Below are 21173 nucleotides of genomic sequence, written 5' to 3'. Positions count from 1 at the left end.
CCACTCCATCAGTGTTGTTGTGCTCAAGCAGCCACGCTGCAGTTGATGGTAACAGTGTTGGATGAGGGTTGTGTCATGTCTTGATGGTAGAACCACCATCATCATTTAGTATGCTTTTAAATGCTTCGACTTAGGAAAAGCTTTTATCATAATAAATATGTATTCTAAAATGTAATGGGCCTAGGACTTGCGGTATTAGTGGAAAAATATCTGTATTTTTATCCTGTGATAATATGGTGTTATTTTCCTAGTGCCTCCTGTTACCCTGCAGCTCTTTAATTATATAAAATCTTCTCCAAACTCTCCTATACATGATTCCTTTCCCTACTTTTATATCCACTTCCTGCTCCACTTGTAGAAGTAGGCAGTCAGAGCTCTTAAGAGGTAGTAGTTGATGAATTTTTTATGAATTATTTTAATAGTCTTTTCTAAGAAGGAAGGCATGGAAGCATGTCATTATGTTGTTCAGAATTAATTTCCATCTTCCTCACAGCTTGCATTGCATAATATGTACTTCTAATTTTGATGGGCCAAAATATTGGTCCTCATAAGTAATACAGCATCTTTTTGCTAAGAAAATGAAGATGATATTAAGAAATAAGGTTTCCTCTTAAAAAGTTTTTTTTCTGAGTCTTTTGACCCTGACATCAGTAACCTACCTGGGAGGTTGCATAGCTGTGAGCTAAAAATTAAAGATCCTACTTTCTGTAAATTGTGGCATTCAGTAGATTCATGTAGCAAAGAATTACTAGCCATATTGAACATGCTTATTCAAAATAGTAATAATGACACAGCTGCATCATTCTGCCAGTGCTGTTAATCTGCCAATTTTATCACGATTCCTATGAGAAGATACAAATCCTATAACATCAATATCCTTTTTATACCCAAACCTCTCAGTCTGTGTTTTATTCTGTAACCCTCTATTCTCTCCTAGAGTGCAAATATGTCCCTAGATTATCCCCTCTTCCCAGTACCAGTTTCAAGGAGTAGATGCACATCTTGCTGTCTTTAAACATGAAATTAGTGTAGTGGCAGGTGAGTGCTGAGCCTTTTGTGATGTGGACAAACAGTGACCAGTTGTCTGCATGATAAGCACTTGATGATGACAAAAGGATCAAGTGAGCTGCAGATTTCTCCTTCCTTCCACTGTTTAAACCTCTTTTTTCTTGTTTACACTAGGTGCTGGTAAGGCATGTTTCAGCAGGTGCTTCCCCCCTGTAGCATCCTGGATTGCCTTGCCTTTGGGACAGCATCCTTTCTCCTGTCCCAGAGTTTCTGTGTTTTAACTGCCTTTGTAATTCCAGCAGTGATAGTTCCTAAAGAAATCTCTCCTACTGTGACTTTGTTAAGCTGACACAATCCAGTGCATGTGACTTCTTACCATGTGCTCAATGGGCTCTTTATGCAGCCCCAAACCCTGTGCTTGACTCTTTCCTTTTGTACTTTAACCTGTCAGTGACAGGAGGTAAACAAAAAAGCCATTTTCTTTGCCTTTGTTCCAATCCTGGCTTTTCCCTGTGCTGGGATGATGATTCCTTTTATCACCAAAATGTGCCCCTAAGGTGGAGACCTGTTGCTTTGAGGTGTTTGATAAACTACACTAAAATTCTGGGAGGAGGTTTGTGTAGCCCTCAAGTCCTCTGAATGGGCAGAAGAAATTTGGGTAAATACTCCTCTGGATTTCTTCTCAGGGAGCTGGGGCTTTGAAAGGAGAACTTAAGTTGACCTCTGACAAATTTCATGATGTCTCCATGTACCTACAGGAGTCTTTATAGACATAAATACCCAAGAGACTTGAAGGAGGAAGGCAGAAGGAGGGAACAGAATTTCAGGTACAAAAGAGAATTTTTAGAGTAATTGAAGGTGAGCTAATGACTCAAGGCTTTTAAATTGAATCACAGAACTCACTCAAAGCCTTTTCTGTTACAGAAATATTTATAAATTACCTACAAAAGCAGACTACAGACTGCAGAAGGATGCATGTAAATAAATTGAATTGTCTACTTGACTTTCTGGTGCATGCCAGCTGGGTGAAAAAGACAGGTGAAGTCTTGAAGGTCAAAGGGAGACATTTGAGTCTTAAGAATAGTCTTTCTGGAGCCAATATTTGTAAATTCATTGTGTGAAATTTCATCCTTTGTAGATCTACTTGCACGTTTCAAACAGTTTAGCTTTCTTTTCAGTTTGGCATTTTTCTGTTGGAGTTATGATTGAAATCTTGGCACTTGCCTTCTTCCTCCATTGCATTGCAGGTTTTGTTGGTAGAGTGTGAATGGAAGAGGCTTGGCAAGTTTGGGGTCAAGTTTGAGGTCCCACCAAAGCACATTTCCTTTTGTTTTAAAGCTGATTGTGTTCAAATGTTGATGTTCTGTAGATTTCTTTATCACCTCTTCATTTCTTCCATTTCTGCAACTCTTGGGAAGAAATGTTATTTCTTTGAAAGCATGTGGGTTGACATTTTGCTTCAGATCAAAAGATCTTAACATCTGCATTTCTCCTTCACTTGCTGTTCTAAGAACTGGAAGTAATGTGAATTTTACTCAGACTGCTAGTCACTGAAGTAAGTGCTTGAATATAGTAATTTATTTTTTTGTACAGAAAAGCATTTTTGGATACAGAGAGCAGAATATCTCCAAGTATTCCCACTTAGTCTGAAGACAATGAGACACATTTATGGAGATGGTTTCCAGGCTCCACAGTCCTGAGCTGCTCAGATGCTGAGCCTCCCTTGCTGGCAGCTGATGTGCTGGGTTATGAACAGACTCTCAGAGGTTGAAAATCTGCAGAAAAGGCAGATTGGTGCTCCAGTCAGCCCTGCATACCCAGAAGGCTGGCAGCACGTAGGAATGGCCATTCTCTTGTGTGCTGTGTGCCAGGAAACGCTCACTGCAGTACCAAGGAACTTGTCGTGGGTGATGGCTGCTGCCTTGCAGCTGGATTCAGCTGTGTTCTATTACTGTGGAGTGTTTCTGTGCTTTGGGAGGGGAAGTGCTGGTGCTGGCAGTTTGCTGCCTGCCAGCAGGTTTTGTAACCATTGCTTGCTGTGCTCTGTGTTGAAATTAGGAGAGGGAGGGAGTAGTTCTGTTTATCATTCACTGGCACAACAGTTTCCCTGGACAGGGGTTAGATTCCATGGGTTTTGCCTTTGTTCTCCTGGAGATCCTATCTGCCTGATTTGGGCAGCAGTGGTGGGGGTGTTGACCTTTTACAGTGATATAAGAGAAAAAAATAGTGTTGTACTGCTGGGTTAACTTGCATCTTCCTCCAACTGTTTCAGATTGATTGACTCTGCTGTTAAGTTCAGCAGTACACTTTCAATCTCTCTCTGTTTATTTTTGTAACAGAGCATTTCTTTTTCCATAAGCCCAGCATGCTTGTTTTCTTTTTCTGCTGTCAGGATTAACAATGGCAGAGGAGCAGAAATAGGCACATGAGACTTTTCTGCAGTAGAAACAAATTTCTCCAGGCTCACCCCCAAAATACTGCTGAGCACATGTGGGCATTGAGGCCTTGGGCCCTCGTCAGATCCTGGCCATTGACAGAAAATCAGTAGCTGCTGCTGCTGCTTCTCAGAGATTCTCCAGACCCTTTCCATCTGAAGATATTTGACAAGGGAGCTAGTTCTAATCAGAGTGTTCTAGCAAGACTGCTGAAACCAAAATGTGACTTTGTCCTAGGACTACTTGCTGAATGAGTTTTCAATGTTAGTGCTTGTTTTTAATGAGTGCCAGCAAGCAGTCACCCATGACCAGTTGTGTAAAGCTGTTTTCAAGTGCTATATTAAATGGACTGTATCTTTTATAAGAAGGTGACCTACAAAGGAAAACCACTAAACTCCAGGAACCTCCAAGTACTTGACATTTTGACCAACAGGCCTAAAGGGTTTTTGGCACTGTGCTAATGAAAGACCTTTTTTGGTCCAGTGACAGCAAAGGCAGCTTTGCACACCCTGCTTGGAGGGTGGATGTAGTCAGCCTTTTGGAAACTGTGGTGTTGCTGTGTTTACCAGCTTGTCAGGGAGAATGTGAATGCTAAAGGACAAAGCTGTTATTTTAAAATAACTTGGTATGTGCAGAAATTAGGGGAAGTCAGGGAAAGTTTTATGGTGCTGTTCATTTCCAGTTAATTTCTTATAACCCAAAGAATAGAAGTTGATGAAATTCTGGAAAATGTGCAACAGGCTTTTAGGAGAAATGGCATGGCAGCACTTACTGCTGCTCCCTCTTTACAAAAGGCTGGCTGATACAAGGTCAGCTGACAGAATGGACACAGAGGAGTTGCTGCTGAAAAAAACCAATCTGGCCAGCTGAAAGGGATGTTACAGAACCATGATTAGAAAAATAACATTTTTATATTACAGCCTTGAACGTATCTTGGCCATTATGCTGAAAGCTCTCGAATTACTGAATCTGGCACACTGCCCCAAGGAACATAAAATGACTTGAATGTCATGTTAAGCACTATTAATCATTCATCTGATGAGATCAAGATAAACAAGAGCAAAAACTCCGAGTCATGTCTAGACTTTGTGACTTCAGTTTAATGTGGAGGATAACAGTGGTATTGTAAATGCAGCAACATATGTTTTGTAACTTGAGTTTTAAGAAGAAAACTGTAAGTACCATGTCATATAATATACCATGACTCAGTGTTAATCAAGACATTTGGGTTTTGTGAGCTATCTTGCCTGTGTCCCTACCAAGGCACAGAGTTTTGTCAGGGCACTCACTGATCAAGAAGAGAGTGGGGGAGTGTCTGTCAGCAGCTGAAGGAAGCAAGAATATTGGAACAGATTCAGACTGCATCATGCTTTGAAAATTCCCCTGGTGGTAGGTTTAGGGCACTGGTGACATCTTGGTGGTGAATTGGCAGCACAGACAGTTGAACTTTGAGACATGGGAGTTCATTAACTCCAGAGCTTAATACTACATTAAGGTATGTGCATGGTCAGTTAGGCTCCTTGGTAACTGAGTAATGACTGTCTGGAAAGAAACTCTAATGCAGAAGGCTTGTGCCCTTTCTGGGGTTTAGGAGAGTTTTATTGCCCTTGCTAGTTGTGTCCTGGTTGCGACTGGCACAGCTCATTTTCTCCCTAGAAGCTGGTACAGGTCAGTGGTTTGATTTAGGGTGAGAATAGCACTGATAACACACTGAGTTTTTAATTGTGGCTGAGCAGTGCTTACCCTGAGTCAAGAGGTTTTCAGAATCTCTGCCAGTGAGGAGGGGCACGAGAGGCTGGGAGGGAGCGTGGCCAGGGCAGCTGTCCCAAAGTGACCACAGGGATATTCCAGACCATGGAGCCCAGTACATGAACTGGGGGGAGCTGGCTGGGAGCTGCTGCTCTCTGCTGGGAGACAGGCTGGGTGTTGGTCAGCTTGGGGGTAAGGAGAAGATGACCACTTTTTAGAGTAAAAAAAGTGGTTCCATTCAGATTTCATTTATCTTTTAGTTTGCACACTCAAATTAGCAACATTGATGACACTTTCTGAGGTGATGAACCAGAACTTGTCACTTGTTCAAGCAGCAGTCATGTGCAAACCCTGAAACTTTCTAGAAATCTTTAAACTGACATCAAGAAAATACAGACCCCTCCAGAAAATAAACTTTGCTTGAAGTCCATTGAACATAACTTAGTCAAAAGTGAGAAAAATGTTTCTGGAATCTTTTTCTCCAATTATGACTTGACTTCTGACAGGCTTTTCCATAGTAAGGACATTATTAAACAGTGTTTCTGTTAACAGGTTTGAGAGTGATAGTGTAGAACCCCTTAGTCTGTGTGAGAAGGATAAGCTGTTGCAGTAGACAAGAGAAGTATGTTGCATTTACTAGAGCAGGTTTTACTTCTCTTTTCTCTGTAACAGGATCTTTGGCTATGTGATCTGACATTTTTGGACTGCATTCAAACAAGAAATTCTTGTACTAAATGTAAACTTTTTTTTACCTTTTGTGCCGTTGCAATAAAAGTGAAATTTTACTCTTAAACTTACTTAATGATCAGCACTGTGCAGTTGAGCTCTTGGGTTTCTTGCTCTTTGTTTGCTCTGGTGCTCTAAGTCTTGGGTTTGGTATTAAACCTTTTTGATCCCTACCAAAATATGCTCTGGAATTCTTGTTTGGTGATGATCTGTCCCTGGAAGTGTGTTGCCTGGTTCTCTGTACAAAGTGATTTAATTAAGTCTGATTTCTACCTTTTCCTTTACATTCTTGTCTGCCACTGTTATCACGAAAGAAGCTGTAATGCTTCACAAAATAGAGTGAGTATGGATAAACCAGTAAAGCTGGTTCCTCTGGATATTTTCACTTGTCCTTCAGATTTATTTTATTCTCTGGTACTGTTACTCAGCTCAGCTTGTGTTTATACATCTGCTGGATAATTTCCATCTCATAGGTACCTGTACTGGTTTAGCAGCTTTAATACTTTGTGAATTTGCAAAGGGAATAGGATTGAAATTGGAGCAATTGCTTGGCATTTCCATAGAATTAAGTGTCCAGACCTTTTAGAGTGTAAGTATCCAGAGCCATGATTTTTGATTTATGTGAAGCACTGATTGTAGGCATTGCTGCACGTGTTCAGCAGAAGTGTGACAACTGCTGATTGTAACAAGTTTGCTTGTTACAAACCAGGGGGTTTATCTAAAGATGCTCTAAAATGCTCTGAAGACTTCACAGAATTATTTAGTCAAATCTGAGATGCTTTGAAAGAAGTTGAGTAAATTAGATGATGTAAAAACCATCTGAAACATCAGCCTAGTGAAAATCCCTTCGGCCTATGGGCTAGAAACTACAAAGGCAAAAGTTATTCTTGAAGCACTTAATTCAGGATATACCACAGCTCATTAAAAGTGGGAGTATCAGAGTTTTCTTCTGGACTCTCATTTCTTGCACAGTCTTAGGCAAGTGATATTATTTACCCAATATGTTTCTAATTTCAAAATGTGATCCTGTGGGCAGGACTTAGAAATAGTTGGGAATGCATCCTAAAAGAATGTGCTTGCTTATGTTGTTATGGTCTAGAATTACTCGTGAATTTCTGATACAGTCAGCTGAAGAGGAGAAAATACACAAGTCCTGAGATATGAAGGAGCTAGTCACAGTGGAAATGTTACAATACATACCTAAGCAGAAGAGTGGTATTTTTTCCTTTCAGTCATTGCCTGAAGGACTGAAAGTCAACAGACTCCTTCAGATTTCCAAGTGAAAACTGGTGTTGGTGTTGCCCTGTAGATTTCTGGCTTTCAACAAGCACAGTTTACTGTTCTTCCCAAAGAGACTTTGGGCAGGAGTCAAGGGAGGATGGGTGTTCCAGAACAGGCCTCCTTTTGCCTCCTTAGCAAGAAAAGGACTAAGAAGTTGAGCTTTAGTTTTCTTCCCTTGAATGCTAATTTTGCAGTTTAATGGCAGGAAGGAGATAGTAAAATCAATTCCATTTTTTGGCAGTAATCTGGACTGTGTATATGATATGAATTCCTTTTATCACCAAAAGAAGCTCAATAATGATTTGTTTGTAGGCACATGGCCAAAATGCAAAGATTTTGGACTAGCTCAGAAATAGCTGTGCTCTTCAAGCTTTACAGTCTGTTCAAATTTAAGCCTTCCCATCATTCTAGAAACTGGGAGTATGTGCAGAGGGGGAAATGAACATTTTTTGGCATTGAGTCACTGGGCAGACTGCAATGAATACAGGCTTTGATTCCATAAGGGACCTTTTTTTCCTTCAGTCCACCCAGTTGTGTAAATTGAGGGTTACTAAGTTGTTCACCCCTTTTGAGCTTGTTATTGTGTGCTGCTGGGGGAGGGAATTCTGGAGTAGCTAAAAGGCACAGCAGTGCTGCTTCTGTCAAATGCACTGGAACTTAAAGGCTTTTCCATAAGACATGCTCTGGGAAACCAAAGGCTGCTTTGGCTTCTAAATTGTGCAGACTATCATGAGCATCTTCTCCATGCCTCCATGGCAGGGCACTTAGACTAGTTTATCTTTAAAGCTGCCTCCTAACCCAGCCCATTCTGTGTTTCTATGACCTTGAGTTAATTATTTATGATATTGAAAACCGAGAGTCCTGGAGAGCTCCATTAGCAGCAAAAGGCAGTCAAATTGACAGTGTGGGGAAGTAATGTCAGTGAATGTTGTTGAGTCAGAATGAAACCAAATTGGCTTTTTATTCCTGTGCCTAACAGGAATCATGCCTATTTTAGAAGGATATTAAACCTATTTGCATCTTTCTGTTGCCTGGTGCCTTTCTGAATAGCACTAATGGGCTAAGCTAGGCAGAGTGAGTGTATTTAATGCTGCCTTTTTCTGCTGGAGAATCTGCTTAGAGCTGGTCAATATATCAGCCATTGCTGTAAAATACAAGATATTGTTCAGAGGAGTTGTTCACTGGAATGATAAATGAAGGTGAATAGACACAAGTACAAGGGACATGGGTTTAAAAGAATTGGTTTAGGCAATCAAGTTTTCCTGGACAATTGTGAGGTCATACATAAAATTTGAAGGATGTGTACTGTGTATTACATACCAGAAATTGCATTCTGGGTAAGCAAAATTGGGTCAAGAACTGGGATGGGACCTCTTTGAAAGATGAATCTTCAGTGACTACTGCAAGACTTGGGTACAAAACAGGTATGAACATGTCATTTCTCTATCAAAACTCCAAAAAGCATTGAAGGCTCTGGATAGCTCACTGTAGGCTGGAAGATGTCTCCTTTTATTTATTCAAAAATGAGAATTTTAAGCAGCTTTTTTGAGTTTACTTGACAGAAATAGTTAATAAGGCTTGACACCAAGGAGAGAGCTGTGATGTGGGACAAATGCACAGCCAGCTCCCATCCCTGATGTGAAAGTTCAGGGCATTGATCTGAACATTACTGACAAGAATTTGTAGATAAAGTGAGGTTATATACTCTATTCTCAGTCATTTATTTGGATGATATTATTGATACATCATCTAGAATTTTAAGTTGTTAACCATGGTATGGGAATAGGAGGGGGAAAAGTGTTGTGGGATATCTGGAGGAGGCCAGTCTCAATCAGTGCTGGCTGTGGGGCTCTCTTGGCGTGGCCATGGGGTGCATGGCAGCTCTCTGCATTCAGTCTGAAAGGTGCAAAAAGCTCCTTCTCTCCTTCCCAGTTTCCTCCAGTTTGTTTATCTTGGAAGCTGAAGTGTTGATTGGAGTCTCTGATGGGCCATGAGCATGGTGGGAAGCAAACAGGAATGTAGAACTTCCACGGCCCCCTGCTTTTCTCCTCCATGGGAAGCTAGAGTGAATCAAAATATGCAGATGATGTGATAAGTCATGATAGAGCAGAGAACTAGCAAACTGTTCCTGTAAAGTTATTAATGATGTGTACCAGCCTGATATCCCAGCTCAGAGGATTATTTTAATTTTCCTTCTTGTAATTCTCTTGGTACATCCTGAGGATATGGATGTTTCTCTTTGTTTGAACTTTGCTTAAAACTCTGATCCCTGATAGTGCTTTTCTTTGATAAGTTGCCTTTGTCTAACTGGCAGAAGTTTCATAGTAGTTTCTGAAATACCTTGAAAAATCAAATAAATGAGTTAATTCCAGTACTGGATTAGAAACTGAACAGAAGTGTCAGTTAAACAGAATAGATTTTCAGATTTGGACTGCAAATTGAGGTAAAACATCTCTAACAAGGTAAAGGGATTCCTCTCCTTGGCTTACCTTTTATTACCCTGAAATGCCAGATCCATTATAGAGGCATTAACACCGGCACAGTGACATTGAAACACAAAATAGGGAGTAATCCTTCCCTAGAGGTGGGAAGGCTGCAAGCCTCAGCCTCCATATCTGGGATTTAATGAAGCGTAACTTAGAGGAGCACTGCTGGCTCCCAAACCTGCTGGAAACATATGCAGAATGGATTAGACATGTGAGTTGTTCTCAGGTACCTAAGAATGTAATCATTTTTTTGCTTGTTCTTCTGAATTCTTTTCTCAGTGCCGTGCAAGGAGAGACTTCTTTATTTGCCAAGACCTCAGTTCATAGTTTTGTATGGAAAACAACATCGCCTTCCTCTGTTCATCTTTCTACAAAGCATTTTCTCTTTTTTTTTTTTCCCCTCCAGTGTTCTGAGGATAATAAACACAATGATGAACCACCTCAAGAGGATGAAGGCTTTATGGGAATGTCACCCCTTCTACAAGCCCACCATGCTATGGAGAGAATGGAAGAATTCGTGTGTAAGGTAAGGACACGTGGAAACTGCTGAAGTAATTTCTTTTCGTAGGAAGCTCCAGTGGACAGCAGGCTGTACTTGGAGCAGCTGCACTGCTAATGTGAGGGAGAGGAGGTTCTCACTCCCCCAGATGGGCATCTTGTGTTCTAAGCAGCAATGCTGCACTTCCTCAGCACCTGTCTGTCATACAGGATTAAATCGCAGAGCGTGGAACAATAGGGATTCACAACTGAGACTCCAGAGCTGATCATGCAACTCAGGTGTGTCCCTTGAGAAACACCTGTGAGTACAAAGCAGAACAAAAGCCTTCTGGTTCAAGGCACTTTGACTTACAAGGTCATTTGACCAGATTTCTTCAGATTTGCAAATATTTTGCTTTTCCAGCACCGTTTACATCTGTTGTAGAATAAGCTTTGTCCCTGACGTGAAAGCAATGCCATATTGAAACCATACATAAGTAAATCTATTGTAGATTTTGTAATTGTTGACCTTGGCTCAATTTTTGCTACTTTTTAGAGCCACTGGGCTGTGTCAGTCTCTGGCCCTCCTTTCTGAAAGGAATGCTGCCCCTTTATACAGTGGTTCCTGCTGGTTTTGTGAACTACTTTACAGAGGGACCCTAGTTACTTGGTGGTCTTTTGTGTATGGGTCATTTTGGTTTTTTGCTTTTGTTGGTTATTTTTTTTTTTACTCTGTATCTTTGCCTCTTTTAAAATGTTTTATAGGATGTATTGTGTAAAATGAATTACCTCCTTCTGTTTCTACCTCAATTCACATTTTTTGTTCATGGACTAAATCAGTTATTTTCTTGTTTAATGTATTTAAGAACCCAGTCTTTAACTGGGCTGGTTATTCTGGATAGCTTTGTTTTGCTTCCACGCACGAGTGTGGAGAATTGATTTAAAAACCCTGGGCTCGTGTTGTTGAAACTGAAATAAGAATGTAGCTTTTTTAAACTTAGTGTTTCAGGAACCTTCAGCCTTGCTCCTGTAACTCTAGCCAGCCAGCAAGTCCAAGGAGCCCTGCAGAAACAGCCCCGGTACATAAAGCCGTTCCCTGCTCCCCCTGTCCCTGGTGGTGCTGCCACACTGAAGCCTCCCTGTGCCTTGTGTCACTGAAGCAGTGCTGGGAACATCTGTGCACACTCATTTCCTCTGGAGCCAGCTGCAGGAACAGCTCTGTGCACAAACCCCCTCTCTCCCTTTCAAGAAGAAATCACATGGAATTGAGAGTCCTGAGTGTTGCCTTAACGGCTCTGTCACGATTTGGTTGTGAGCTTGGGAGCGTCTTTTGCCCAACCTGAATAAGGGGTTGGACTCTTCTTGCTGGGCTCTCACCCTTTCACATTCTCTGGCCCCTCTTAGTACTAGCCTCCCCCAAGTGCTAGCAGACAGGGTGGAGGAACAGGCTTATTTATGTATTTATTGGAGACAGCTAGGTGTAGGCTTCTTCAGTGAAATGGAGAAGGTGGCCTGTGAAAGAACAGAACATGGAAGCAAATTAAATGTTTTCTCTCCATCAGCAGTAAAGATGCCCAATAGCCTTCCTGTCCAATGGAATGCTGAAGTATTTCCTTCTCTGGTGGTGCAGCTCGTTTTGAGCTGGGAACAGTGACTTTAGCATGATATTTCCCCAGAGCTATTCCATCAGCTCTCTTCTCTTTACTGTACTCACAGGTTAACTCCAGCACTGTCACTAAAATAGGTTTTCTGACTATTTCCATGCACTGGTGGAGCTCATTCCCTGTGTTTCACAAAACTCTTTGAACCCCTAGGTGTGGGAGGGCCGATGGAGAGTCATTCCCCACGACGTTCTGCCCGACTGGCTGAAGGACAATGACTACCTGCTGCATGGACACAGACCACCCATGCCTTCCTTCAGGGCTTGTTTCAAGAGCATCTTCAGAATACACACAGAGACTGGCAACATCTGGACACATCTCCTGGGTACTCTCAGCTTGCTTTAATCTGATCCTAAATCTCATCCAATGGTTTTGTTGCTCTCAAAGAAAAGAAAGAGAGATAGAAGGGGCCATTGGGTTGTCACTAGGAACCTGCTAAATCAGCAGCTTGGTATCCCTCTCCTAGTTTTATCCCATCACAGATGGATGGGACTTGATCAATTATGGCATGCCATACAAACCCATGCATGAAACATTTCCTAGTTGTTAATAAAATACTGTTAGATCCTTCTTTTCCCAAGTGTGTAGGTGTTAATTGGGATTGCATTTCTTGCCACAGGAACACACTTAAGTTGCATCTTTTCTGAGCAGTTTCAACTTGTGAGAGCCTTGAAGGGGAGTGGTGATGCTTGCAGAAAGAAAAGCTTTCAGTATGCATGGACTTGACAGCTCTCTGCCTTGCTGTTTTGCAGGATGTGTGTTCTTCCTTTGTCTGGGAATCTTCTACATGTTCCGGCCAAACATGTCCTTCGTAGCACCTGTGCAGGAGAAAGTGGTCGTTGGGCTGTTCTTCCTGGGAGCCATCCTCTGCCTCTCCTTCTCATGGCTCTTCCACACAGTTTATTGCCACTCAGAAGGTGTTTCCCGGCTCTTCTCCAAGTAAGTGCCTAGAGAACAGGGCAGGCCAAATAGGAAACAGGTGGGAAAACAGGCCTGGGGTTTGTGCCTGGAGCCCCAGTGTGGGAGTTGTTCATTTCATGACTGCATGTACTTTGGAACAGAGTTGAGCAGAGATTTAATGCAGCTTCTTCTAATTATAGTTTGTTTCAGCATGAGTTTTTGTGCTGTCATTTGAGTCTTAAAACTCCATCATTTTCTGCTGTTTGGCAGGCATGTGCTTGCATCTTGCTGCTGTAAGTAATACGCCTTGAGCTTACTTGCAGGACTTTGAATTTTTAGTGCAACCATTACTTCTTGTCATTTCAGCTGCTCTGACTAACTTTGAACCTTAAACTTATGTAAGACAGTTCCACAGTGTGCATCAAGAGTCTTGGTCTTTTGGTTGTACTGCACGCTCTCTTTTTGGCTGGCTGCTGAATAGCTGGTATTTCCTAAGACTGTTCTACCTAGGATTCTGTAATCTGCAAGACCACCTCTAAAGTAGCCCAGCAGTTAAAATCCCCATCTGAAAAATTAACTCCATCAACTTTTGCAGGAGTATTTTGTCAGGGTGTGGTGAAAAGCAGGGGCTGTGGATTTCCTTTTTTAAAACCGGCGTGATTGAAAAATTGCAGTGTTATTCCACTGTGGTCACTGAAGCTGATGCCCAGCTAACTCACACTTGTCAGATACTGAAGTGTTTGCCTTGGCTGTGTTCTCAGAAAATACTGTGTGCCCTGTCTTTAGAGGGCTCTTGCACTGCTTTTTTCCTCATCTGAAACTAAAATGTGAGCTTTCCTCAGAAAGCTTTGGTCTAAAGGCTGCTGAAGGTATTGCTGATGACTGTGTCAAAAATGGCCTTCCTGGCTGTCTGTCAAGGTATTCCATTGCTGTAGGTGGAAGAGCTGCCATCAGGCCCTTAGCTGCAATTGTGAGAGTAATTTAGTTGCAGTGAGAAGTAGACTAAAGAGTGTGTGGGTGTGAGGATTTCCAAAGGTTCACACTTCTTATGACACTGATTTTTGTTTTCTTCTAGGCTGGATTATTCTGGCATTGCACTCCTCATAATGGGCAGCTTTGTACCATGGCTGTACTACTCCTTCTATTGCAACCCTCAGCCTTGCTTCATCTACTTGATTGTGATTTGTGTCCTGGGCATTGCAGCCATAATTGTCTCACAATGGGACATGTTTGCCACCCCTGAATACCGGGGTGTAAGGGCAGGTAAGACCTGAACTTAACTGTTTTGCTTCTTGACTGTCTTTCCTGCTTCCTGCTTGCCACTTGGACAAAGCACCTTGGGAAGACTTTAGAGAGCTTAATTTTATAGACTTAATATTCTTGAATTGGGAGCTTGATGGGTTTTCTTTCAGCATTTATTGTACCCAGCTGAATGCACAGATAAGGGCTGGTGCAAGTCCTGGAAAAGTGCATTCCTGAAATGGACAGTAACACGTGCAGTAGGAAAGGTGGTGCAAAGGATTTCTAGCTGCATCTAGCAGCTTTGCTTTCTCAAAAAACAACTGACTGCTTGGTGTGTATATGTGTACTTGTAGTGCTTGTGCTTTTTTTATAGCATTAGCAAATCATTGAATGATTGAATTAATCTGAATGATTTGCCTGGATAAAACACAGATTTGAGATAAAGACTGTTTTTCTCTTCACATCATCAAAAGAACAAAGCCAGATTTGCTTTCACATTTTGAGGTAGGAAGAAAGAGAGCTTTAGGGGGCAGCTTTGGAATGTGCACACAGCTGGGTTGAATAGTAATATTTCTTATTTCTTAACCTGCACGTGCTGTCTACGGTAAATCTAGATTTCCTGGACAGGTTTGGGTGCCTTCAGAGTGTTCAGCTTGCCAAACTTAAAATCTCTGTGTGGGACATGAATATTCCCCCACCATGCCCACTGTTTTTACAAGTTTTCTGTCCTTGCCGCTAAAATCCAAACAAGTAAACAGTGTTCTCTTATATGGCAGATCAGATGAGCACAGATGCTGCTTTTCTGTTTCCTAGGGGTGCTTGTGCAGAACATGATAAACAATCTCTTTGTTGTGTCTCCTTGTCTTGCTCTTGAGCGGTGGTGCTGGAGTGAGGCTCGGTCTGTGTGGTCTCAGTTCCCTCTACAGGCTGAGAGCAGGAACTGGCCTCACCTACACTGGAGCTGGCAGGCACAATCACTAAATGAAACATTCCAGCTATCTGCTGGGACGTAGAGCTGAGTAGCTTCTGGTCTGTGAAGGAAGTTTGTGCATTCTTTAGCTTCCTTTCCAATAAATCTCTTCTGGGGACCTGCAGCTTCAGGAGCTGTCACCTCTCTGCAGCTTTGGCAAATATTGAGTTTTCCTTCCGTAGCTTTTGTGTTTTCATTGTCTCCCTTTGCCGCCACTGCCTTCAAACCTGACTCTCCCGCATTTTCTTTACCTCCCAGGAGTATTTCTAGGTCTGGGTCTTAGTGGGGTAATTCCCACTCTGCACTTTGTCATCTCTGAGGGGCTCCTGAAAGCAGCCACAATGGGGCAGATAGGCTGGCTGGCACTCATGGCATGCCTGTACATCACTGGTGCTGCACTATATGCTGCCCGCATCCCGGAGAGATTCTTCCCTGGCAAGTGTGACATCTGGGTGAGTCTACTGAGTGACTGGATGAGGAGACCAAGTTGAAAGCTGGTTCCCCTTGAGCCTGAAGGATGTTGTGTCAATGTTATTGCAAGTATCTCACTGCTGCACCACAAGCAATAGGTCTTCAGGGGCCGAATGGCTCTGGGCTCTCTGAGCCTGGCTTAGCTGGTGCCTCTCTTGCCAAGCTGGCACAACCTGCCTGGTCTGAGGTAACTGCTGGTGTGTAGATTCACCTCAGAACATTTCTGGATAGCTTTAACAGATGGGTGAGGAACTGCAGACATTTTTGTGTGTGTGTGTGTGTGCGTTGAGGATCCTGCAAAGACACATCTTTACCTTCTGTGCAGAGCAGTACGTAGTTATTGATGTTCAGTGTGTTCTTCCCCATGTCTGGCTCCTCGTCTTGCATAGCCAGTGAAGATGCTGGACAGAGATGGTAGGCTTAGGGGGGATCTCTGGCCCAGAAGACAGGATTGTAGGGTCAGTGATTGGGTGGGTGGGGGAAATTCAGTATGAGGGAAAGAATCATGAAGACTGGAAGAGAAATACCTGAGGAAGATGTAAGGAAGGAAGGGAGCTGGGTGTAGCAAGAGTAGAGATGAGAGGAAGTGGACCTTTGGGAGGCCACTGTACTTGCAGGGCAGTTTAAGACCCCAAAAGAAGACCAGAAGTGAGGATGAGGCCTGGGCTGTTTGAGCAGCTTGTGCTCAGCACCAGTTTGCTTGGGTTGTTTGTTACTATAATGAGCTAAGCTCCAAAAGCACTGGTGTGCCACCAGCTCTTTTCCAAGCTTCCCATGAAGCCTGCAAATCCACATTTGTAGGAATATTTCAGGAGCATTATCCATATTGGTGTGGCTTCCCTCAGACAAGGGCATGCTTTGTCATGTAGCTCCCTCACAGTTTCATTCTGCTCTGCTCTGGTCAGTGACATCCTGGGCATTTATTCAGAACATCCAGTTGGTTCTAGCTTTTAATAGAATACCACATTTTTCTGTTCTGTTCCTCTGTGGTAGAGAAATAAAATACCAGCATGCAGAATCCACTTGGTAAAACTTTTGCCTGTGACCAGAGCAGAGTTTGTAGCTGTTACCTGTGTGAGAGGATCCCTTTTTGTCCGTGAACCACCAGCGTGTCTTGTGGAGGAACTGGTTTTAAAAGTGTCCTGCTTAAGCCTTTTGCCTAAGGTTCTAAAACAAAATCTGAAAAACCCCTTTGCAAAGATGAGTTCCAGCAGTTTTGTGGCACATTTTTTGGTGGACCCCCTTTGCAAAGATGAGTTCCAGCAGTTCTGTGGCACATTTTTTGGTGGACCCCCTTTGCAAAGATGAGTTCCAGCAGTTCTGTGGCACATTTTTTGGTGGACCCCCTTTGCAAAGATGAGTTCCAGCAGTTCTGTGGCACATTTTTTGGTGGACCCCCTTTGCAAAGATGAGTTCCAGCAGTTTTGTGGCACATTTTTTGGTGGACCCCCTTTGCAAAGATGAGTTCCAGCAGTTCTGTGGCACATTTTTTGGTGGACCCCCTTTGCAAAGATAAGTTCCAGCAGTTCTATGGCACATTTTTTGGTGGACCAGCTGGTTCAGATGACTCTGAAGGGAAGGGGGTGATGCGTGTGTGCAGAGAATTGGATTATTTTGCTCAAGATAGCAGAGGGGTGGGCTTTAACACAGCCTGGAGAGCTCTGCAGCTGTGGCACTGAGAGGCACTGAGAGGCACTGTGAGGCACTGAGAGGCACTGTGTTACTGTGTACTTCAGCTGCACAGGGGCTTGGGGGGCAGCAGGGCTCAACCGAGGTGTTTCCTTCCCGCAGTTCCACTCCCACCAGCTGTTCCACGTGTTCGTCGTGGCCGGCGCTTTCGTGCACTTCCACGGGGTCTCCAACCTGCAGGAATTCCGCTTCACGGTGGGAGGGGGCTGCACAGAGGAGGAGGGGATGCAGTAGGAGCAGCCTTCGGCCCCAGATCAGAACCAAAAGAGAGCCGCCGGCACGGGTGAAGCGTCCAGGCTTAGCAAAAGGAATACCTAAGAAGAATCCAAGTTTCAGCTGATGAGGCGTGGAGCTTCATGGGGATTCTGACTAACCAAGATAAATTCTATACCTCAAGCAATGGAATAAATCAATTTGAAGACCAGGAAATTCTGAAAACCTAATTTATTCTTGGGATCTACAGATTGAGCTACAGAGGACCCTTTCCAAATCGGCTTCTGTTCAATGCCATATTTATTTGTAGAATTGGGGAGGGATAGCTTAGCGGTTTCCTTTTTTTTAAAAAAAAAAGAAAAAAAAAAGTCAAGGTTAAATTTATATCCTCTTGGAGGGTTTGGGCGTTGATTTTAGATGCTGTTTTGGGAGAAAAACAAATTGTAAATAAGATTTCTAACTTTCTGTTTAAATAAAATTTATATAAATGTTTTAAACAATGGGTGGGGGGAAAAGGGTTTTTGTAAAGAATGCAACATGCAAGTACCACACACTGTTTCAATTTTGCACAAAACAAACGATTGCAGGAGGACCAGGTAAAATTCCCAGGAGTGAAGCACGCCGGCCCTGTAGATTTTCCTGGTGGCCAGCGTGCCCTGGGCAAGGTGGGGTCGTGGCCAGCACCTGGAGGAGGTTCAGGACATGTACACGAGGGTTGTGAAGGATCAATCATGGTGTGAGCAAATGGATCTGCTCAGGTAACTGGAAAGGTGCAGCTGCTGCATTCCCAGTGTGCAGGGGGAGGTTTGGGATGATGGATCCTGCAGTGAAATGGCAAACAGTCCAACTCCATCAGTGCCTGCCTACACCCAGAGGCCCCCAGGAGAGGATGGTTGCCATTTGCTTCCTTTGCTCTGAGGGATGATGGTAACAGAGTGGTCAGAAGAGCGTTGAGCACGTCAGGGGAAACAGAGGTGGGGTTCAGAGGGGCTGGAAAGAGGAAGCTGTGTGCTCCAGGACTCAGCAGGCACTGCACACCTCAGGCACATGACCATCCTCTGTGTCAGGCTCCACATGCCAAGGCAGTTTGCAGGTTTCTCTTTTAGGAGGAATAGATCCCTAACCAGCCCAGTGCAGTTCCTTTTATTTTATTTTACTTTATTTTTTTCTGTCCTTGGGTCTGCTTTCCATCTGTGCTTTAGCAGTGGGACTGCTGGTATTTCTTAAGCCTAAACCTGAGAGTTCAGCTGGATTGCTGTGGAGCAGACACACCTCCTATATAAAGGGAGGCAAATACCCTTCTCCTGTGTAATGGATGTAGCTTGAGCTTTGGAGCCCAGTCAGAACCAGACTGAAGGAGAATCATTGGAGTCAGAAGGTGAAACTTGAACATTTTGTTTGTTATGGCACAGGTATTGCTTGGAGGCTTTAGCTGGAAATTCAGAGCAATTACCTCTCTTGTAGATGAGTTAAACAGCTCATAGCATGCAGTGTTTTACAGGGAAGGAAGGTAAAGGGTTGTTGGTTGTTGTGTGGGGTGGTTTTGTTTTTTTTTTTTAGATTCCCTCAAGTTTCAGTTTGCATTCTTTGAGAGAAGAGATGGATTGCAAAGATCTTCCCATAGCCTGGATGTCAGTGTGTTTGGGGAGTTGCTTTGTCTGATGGAGTCAGGTAGGAGCATGATCCCCTCCTAAAGCTGAGTGGGCATTAAGGCTTCAGCCCTGGAGTGGAGTAAAGCCTGTGAGAGCGAGGTCAGCTGCAGAGTTCCCAGTAGGATCCCGATATTGGGTGCCTGCAGGGCTGGAATTAGCTGCTCCCAGGTCTGTGGCAGTGAAGTGAAGGAAGGGCAGTATCACCTTGGGTGTGAGGGCTGGCAGCACTGGTGTCCCAGCCGGGGCTGGGGAGGTGCCTGGAGGCAGCGTGCTGTGTGTGAGCTGTGTGTGCATATCAGAAGCAGAGCTGGCTGGAAGGTGCTTTGGGATACCTCTGAACAGTACCAGCAGAAGCAGCAGCCTCCATCCTGGGTCATCCCACGTTCACTCCTCCAAGGGTGATTGTAACCTGGTCCTGCGCAGCACAGAGCTATTACAAAAACACAGTACTCCACCTGCTATTCTTAACCCAGTCAGTCTCTCTGTTCAAGAAGTTTGTGTGTTCCAATAAAAACAACCTAGCTGTGCACTTTTCTGTAGCTTTTGCTGAGAACTCTTCCCAGGTTGGCACCTGAATGCCTTACTCTCAGCAGTCAGAGGCTTGCTTGCTCTGTGTGCAGGTTATTGCCATAGAATAGTTAGGACCTACAGCTTCTTTCCTTCCCCATTAAATAGTGGCCTTGTTCAGTATATTTCTTTTTAACAATTGCTTACTGTTGGAAGCAATGAAGCACATTCTGGGGTTTTGATGGCTGGGGACTCTGGTGATGGTTCCATATAAGATGGGATCTTATTACTTGCTGTATTCTTAACTTCTGCTAATAAAAGAACCAAATTGATTATTGTCTGGTCCAGGTCTTTCTGCGCTGTGTGGGCAAGAGGGGACAAGGGTGCAAAGCACGAGAGCTGGGGGGAGAAAGGGTCGTTGCTGGAGACTGGTGGTTGTGGGCAGAATTTTAGGTGAGTTGAGATAAAGAAAAGAAGGTCAGGAGGTTTGGATTTCAATTCCTGGTGTGCAGGAAGCGCCTCCCATCCTGTGTGAAGGATTGATCTCCTCCCACTGTGCAAGGGCTGGCATGAGTGGGTTTGACTGGACAGGGAGAGGGGCTGGTGGTGGCCAGGACAGCCTGTGCCCAGTTCTTCTTCTTCTGCTGTTCCTTGTCTGTCAGGTGACATCTGGGAACTGCCTGGAAGGGGAACAGCTAATGCTGCTCTGGGACTGTGGGTGTCCCCAGCCCAGCTCTGCTTTATGTCAGTTCCTTCATTCCAGGTCAGCGTTCTGCAGTGACTTGTGAGAGAGAGCTCCTGCTGATCACCTCGACAGCTCCATGGATGTCTCAGGGTGGGCTATTATTACCATTATTATTACTTTTATTTTAATGAAAAGCAAATTCAAGGAACGTGGAGGATGTCAGGATCAGATTTCATGCAGATTACATTAAAAGTAGCTGCCACATTTGAATGTGAATTGGGTTTATTCTGTTTCCAGTGCTGCAGTCAAGGTGAGTGTCTGGTGCCATTGCCTAACTTTCTGTCAAGCTGGAGATAAATGAAGTACATGCTCAGGATGGAAGCACTGACTGGTTTAGTTGAAGCTGTTAAAGGCAAAATTGAGTTCTTCCTCCCTTTCTCTTTTTTTTTTTACCCCTGCCTGGCATCAAAGCACTGTGTGTGAACCAAGCCCTCCTGCTGCATCTGCCTGGAATGCCCCAACTGAGATTCTCCAGGCTGATTTCCAGGAGTGTGGAGCACTAATGTGGTTTGGATGAAGTGGCTTAAAAAGATCAGTTCCTTGGAGACTGTATGTGGTAATTCCTAGGTGCATGTTGCTCTTGAAGAAGGAATACTTTGAGTGCCCGTGGAGAACGTCACTCCTGGTCATCTCCAGCTGTTTGAGCAATGAGCAGCCAAGGAGAAATGAAATCACTGCCCACCGTGACCTGGGAGCTGCTGGGAGAGCCTTGCAGGGTCAGCAGTTCCTTCTTCACCACTGAAGGTTGGTTCCTTGGGCAGGGATAGTGGGATGGGAGCCCAGCACTCCTGGCTCACAGCACGGAGCTGCTTTGCCAGCTGGAGCTTATCACAGAGTCATAGGAGGGTTTGGGTTGGAAGGGACCTTGAAGATCACATAGTTCCAGTTCCTGGCCCTGAACACTTGCAGGGATGGGGCAGCCACAGCTGCCAGGTGCCAGGGCCTCACCACCCTCACAGTG

At 43.8% G+C, this 21173-nt stretch overlaps 1 protein-coding gene across 3 annotated transcripts in view; it reads left to right on the top strand.

Moving 5' to 3' along the window:
* ADIPOR2 (adiponectin receptor 2) overlaps window positions 1-19799 on the top strand; it is a 44810-nt gene extending 25011 nt beyond the window's left edge. For all 3 annotated transcript variants that reach the window (XM_058852874.1, XM_058852875.1, XM_058852876.1), the window contains exons 3-8: window positions 10092-10211; window positions 11977-12148; window positions 12576-12762; window positions 13799-13986; window positions 15194-15387; window positions 17198-19799. In XM_058852874.1, coding sequence (XP_058708857.1) covers window positions 10092-10211; window positions 11977-12148; window positions 12576-12762; window positions 13799-13986; window positions 15194-15387; window positions 17198-17329 — 993 coding nt within the window. In that variant the 3' untranslated portion in view covers window positions 17330-19799. The remainder of the gene's footprint in view (window positions 1-10091; window positions 10212-11976; window positions 12149-12575; window positions 12763-13798; window positions 13987-15193; window positions 15388-17197) is intronic.
* Window positions 19800-21173: the final 1374 nt, after the last annotated feature.

The sequence above is a fragment of the Poecile atricapillus genome, chromosome 18, assembly GCF_030490865.1.
Source record: "Poecile atricapillus isolate bPoeAtr1 chromosome 18, bPoeAtr1.hap1, whole genome shotgun sequence".
Lineage (NCBI taxonomy): Eukaryota > Metazoa > Chordata > Aves > Passeriformes > Paridae > Poecile > Poecile atricapillus.
This window is presented reverse-complemented; position numbering and strand designations above follow the sequence as displayed.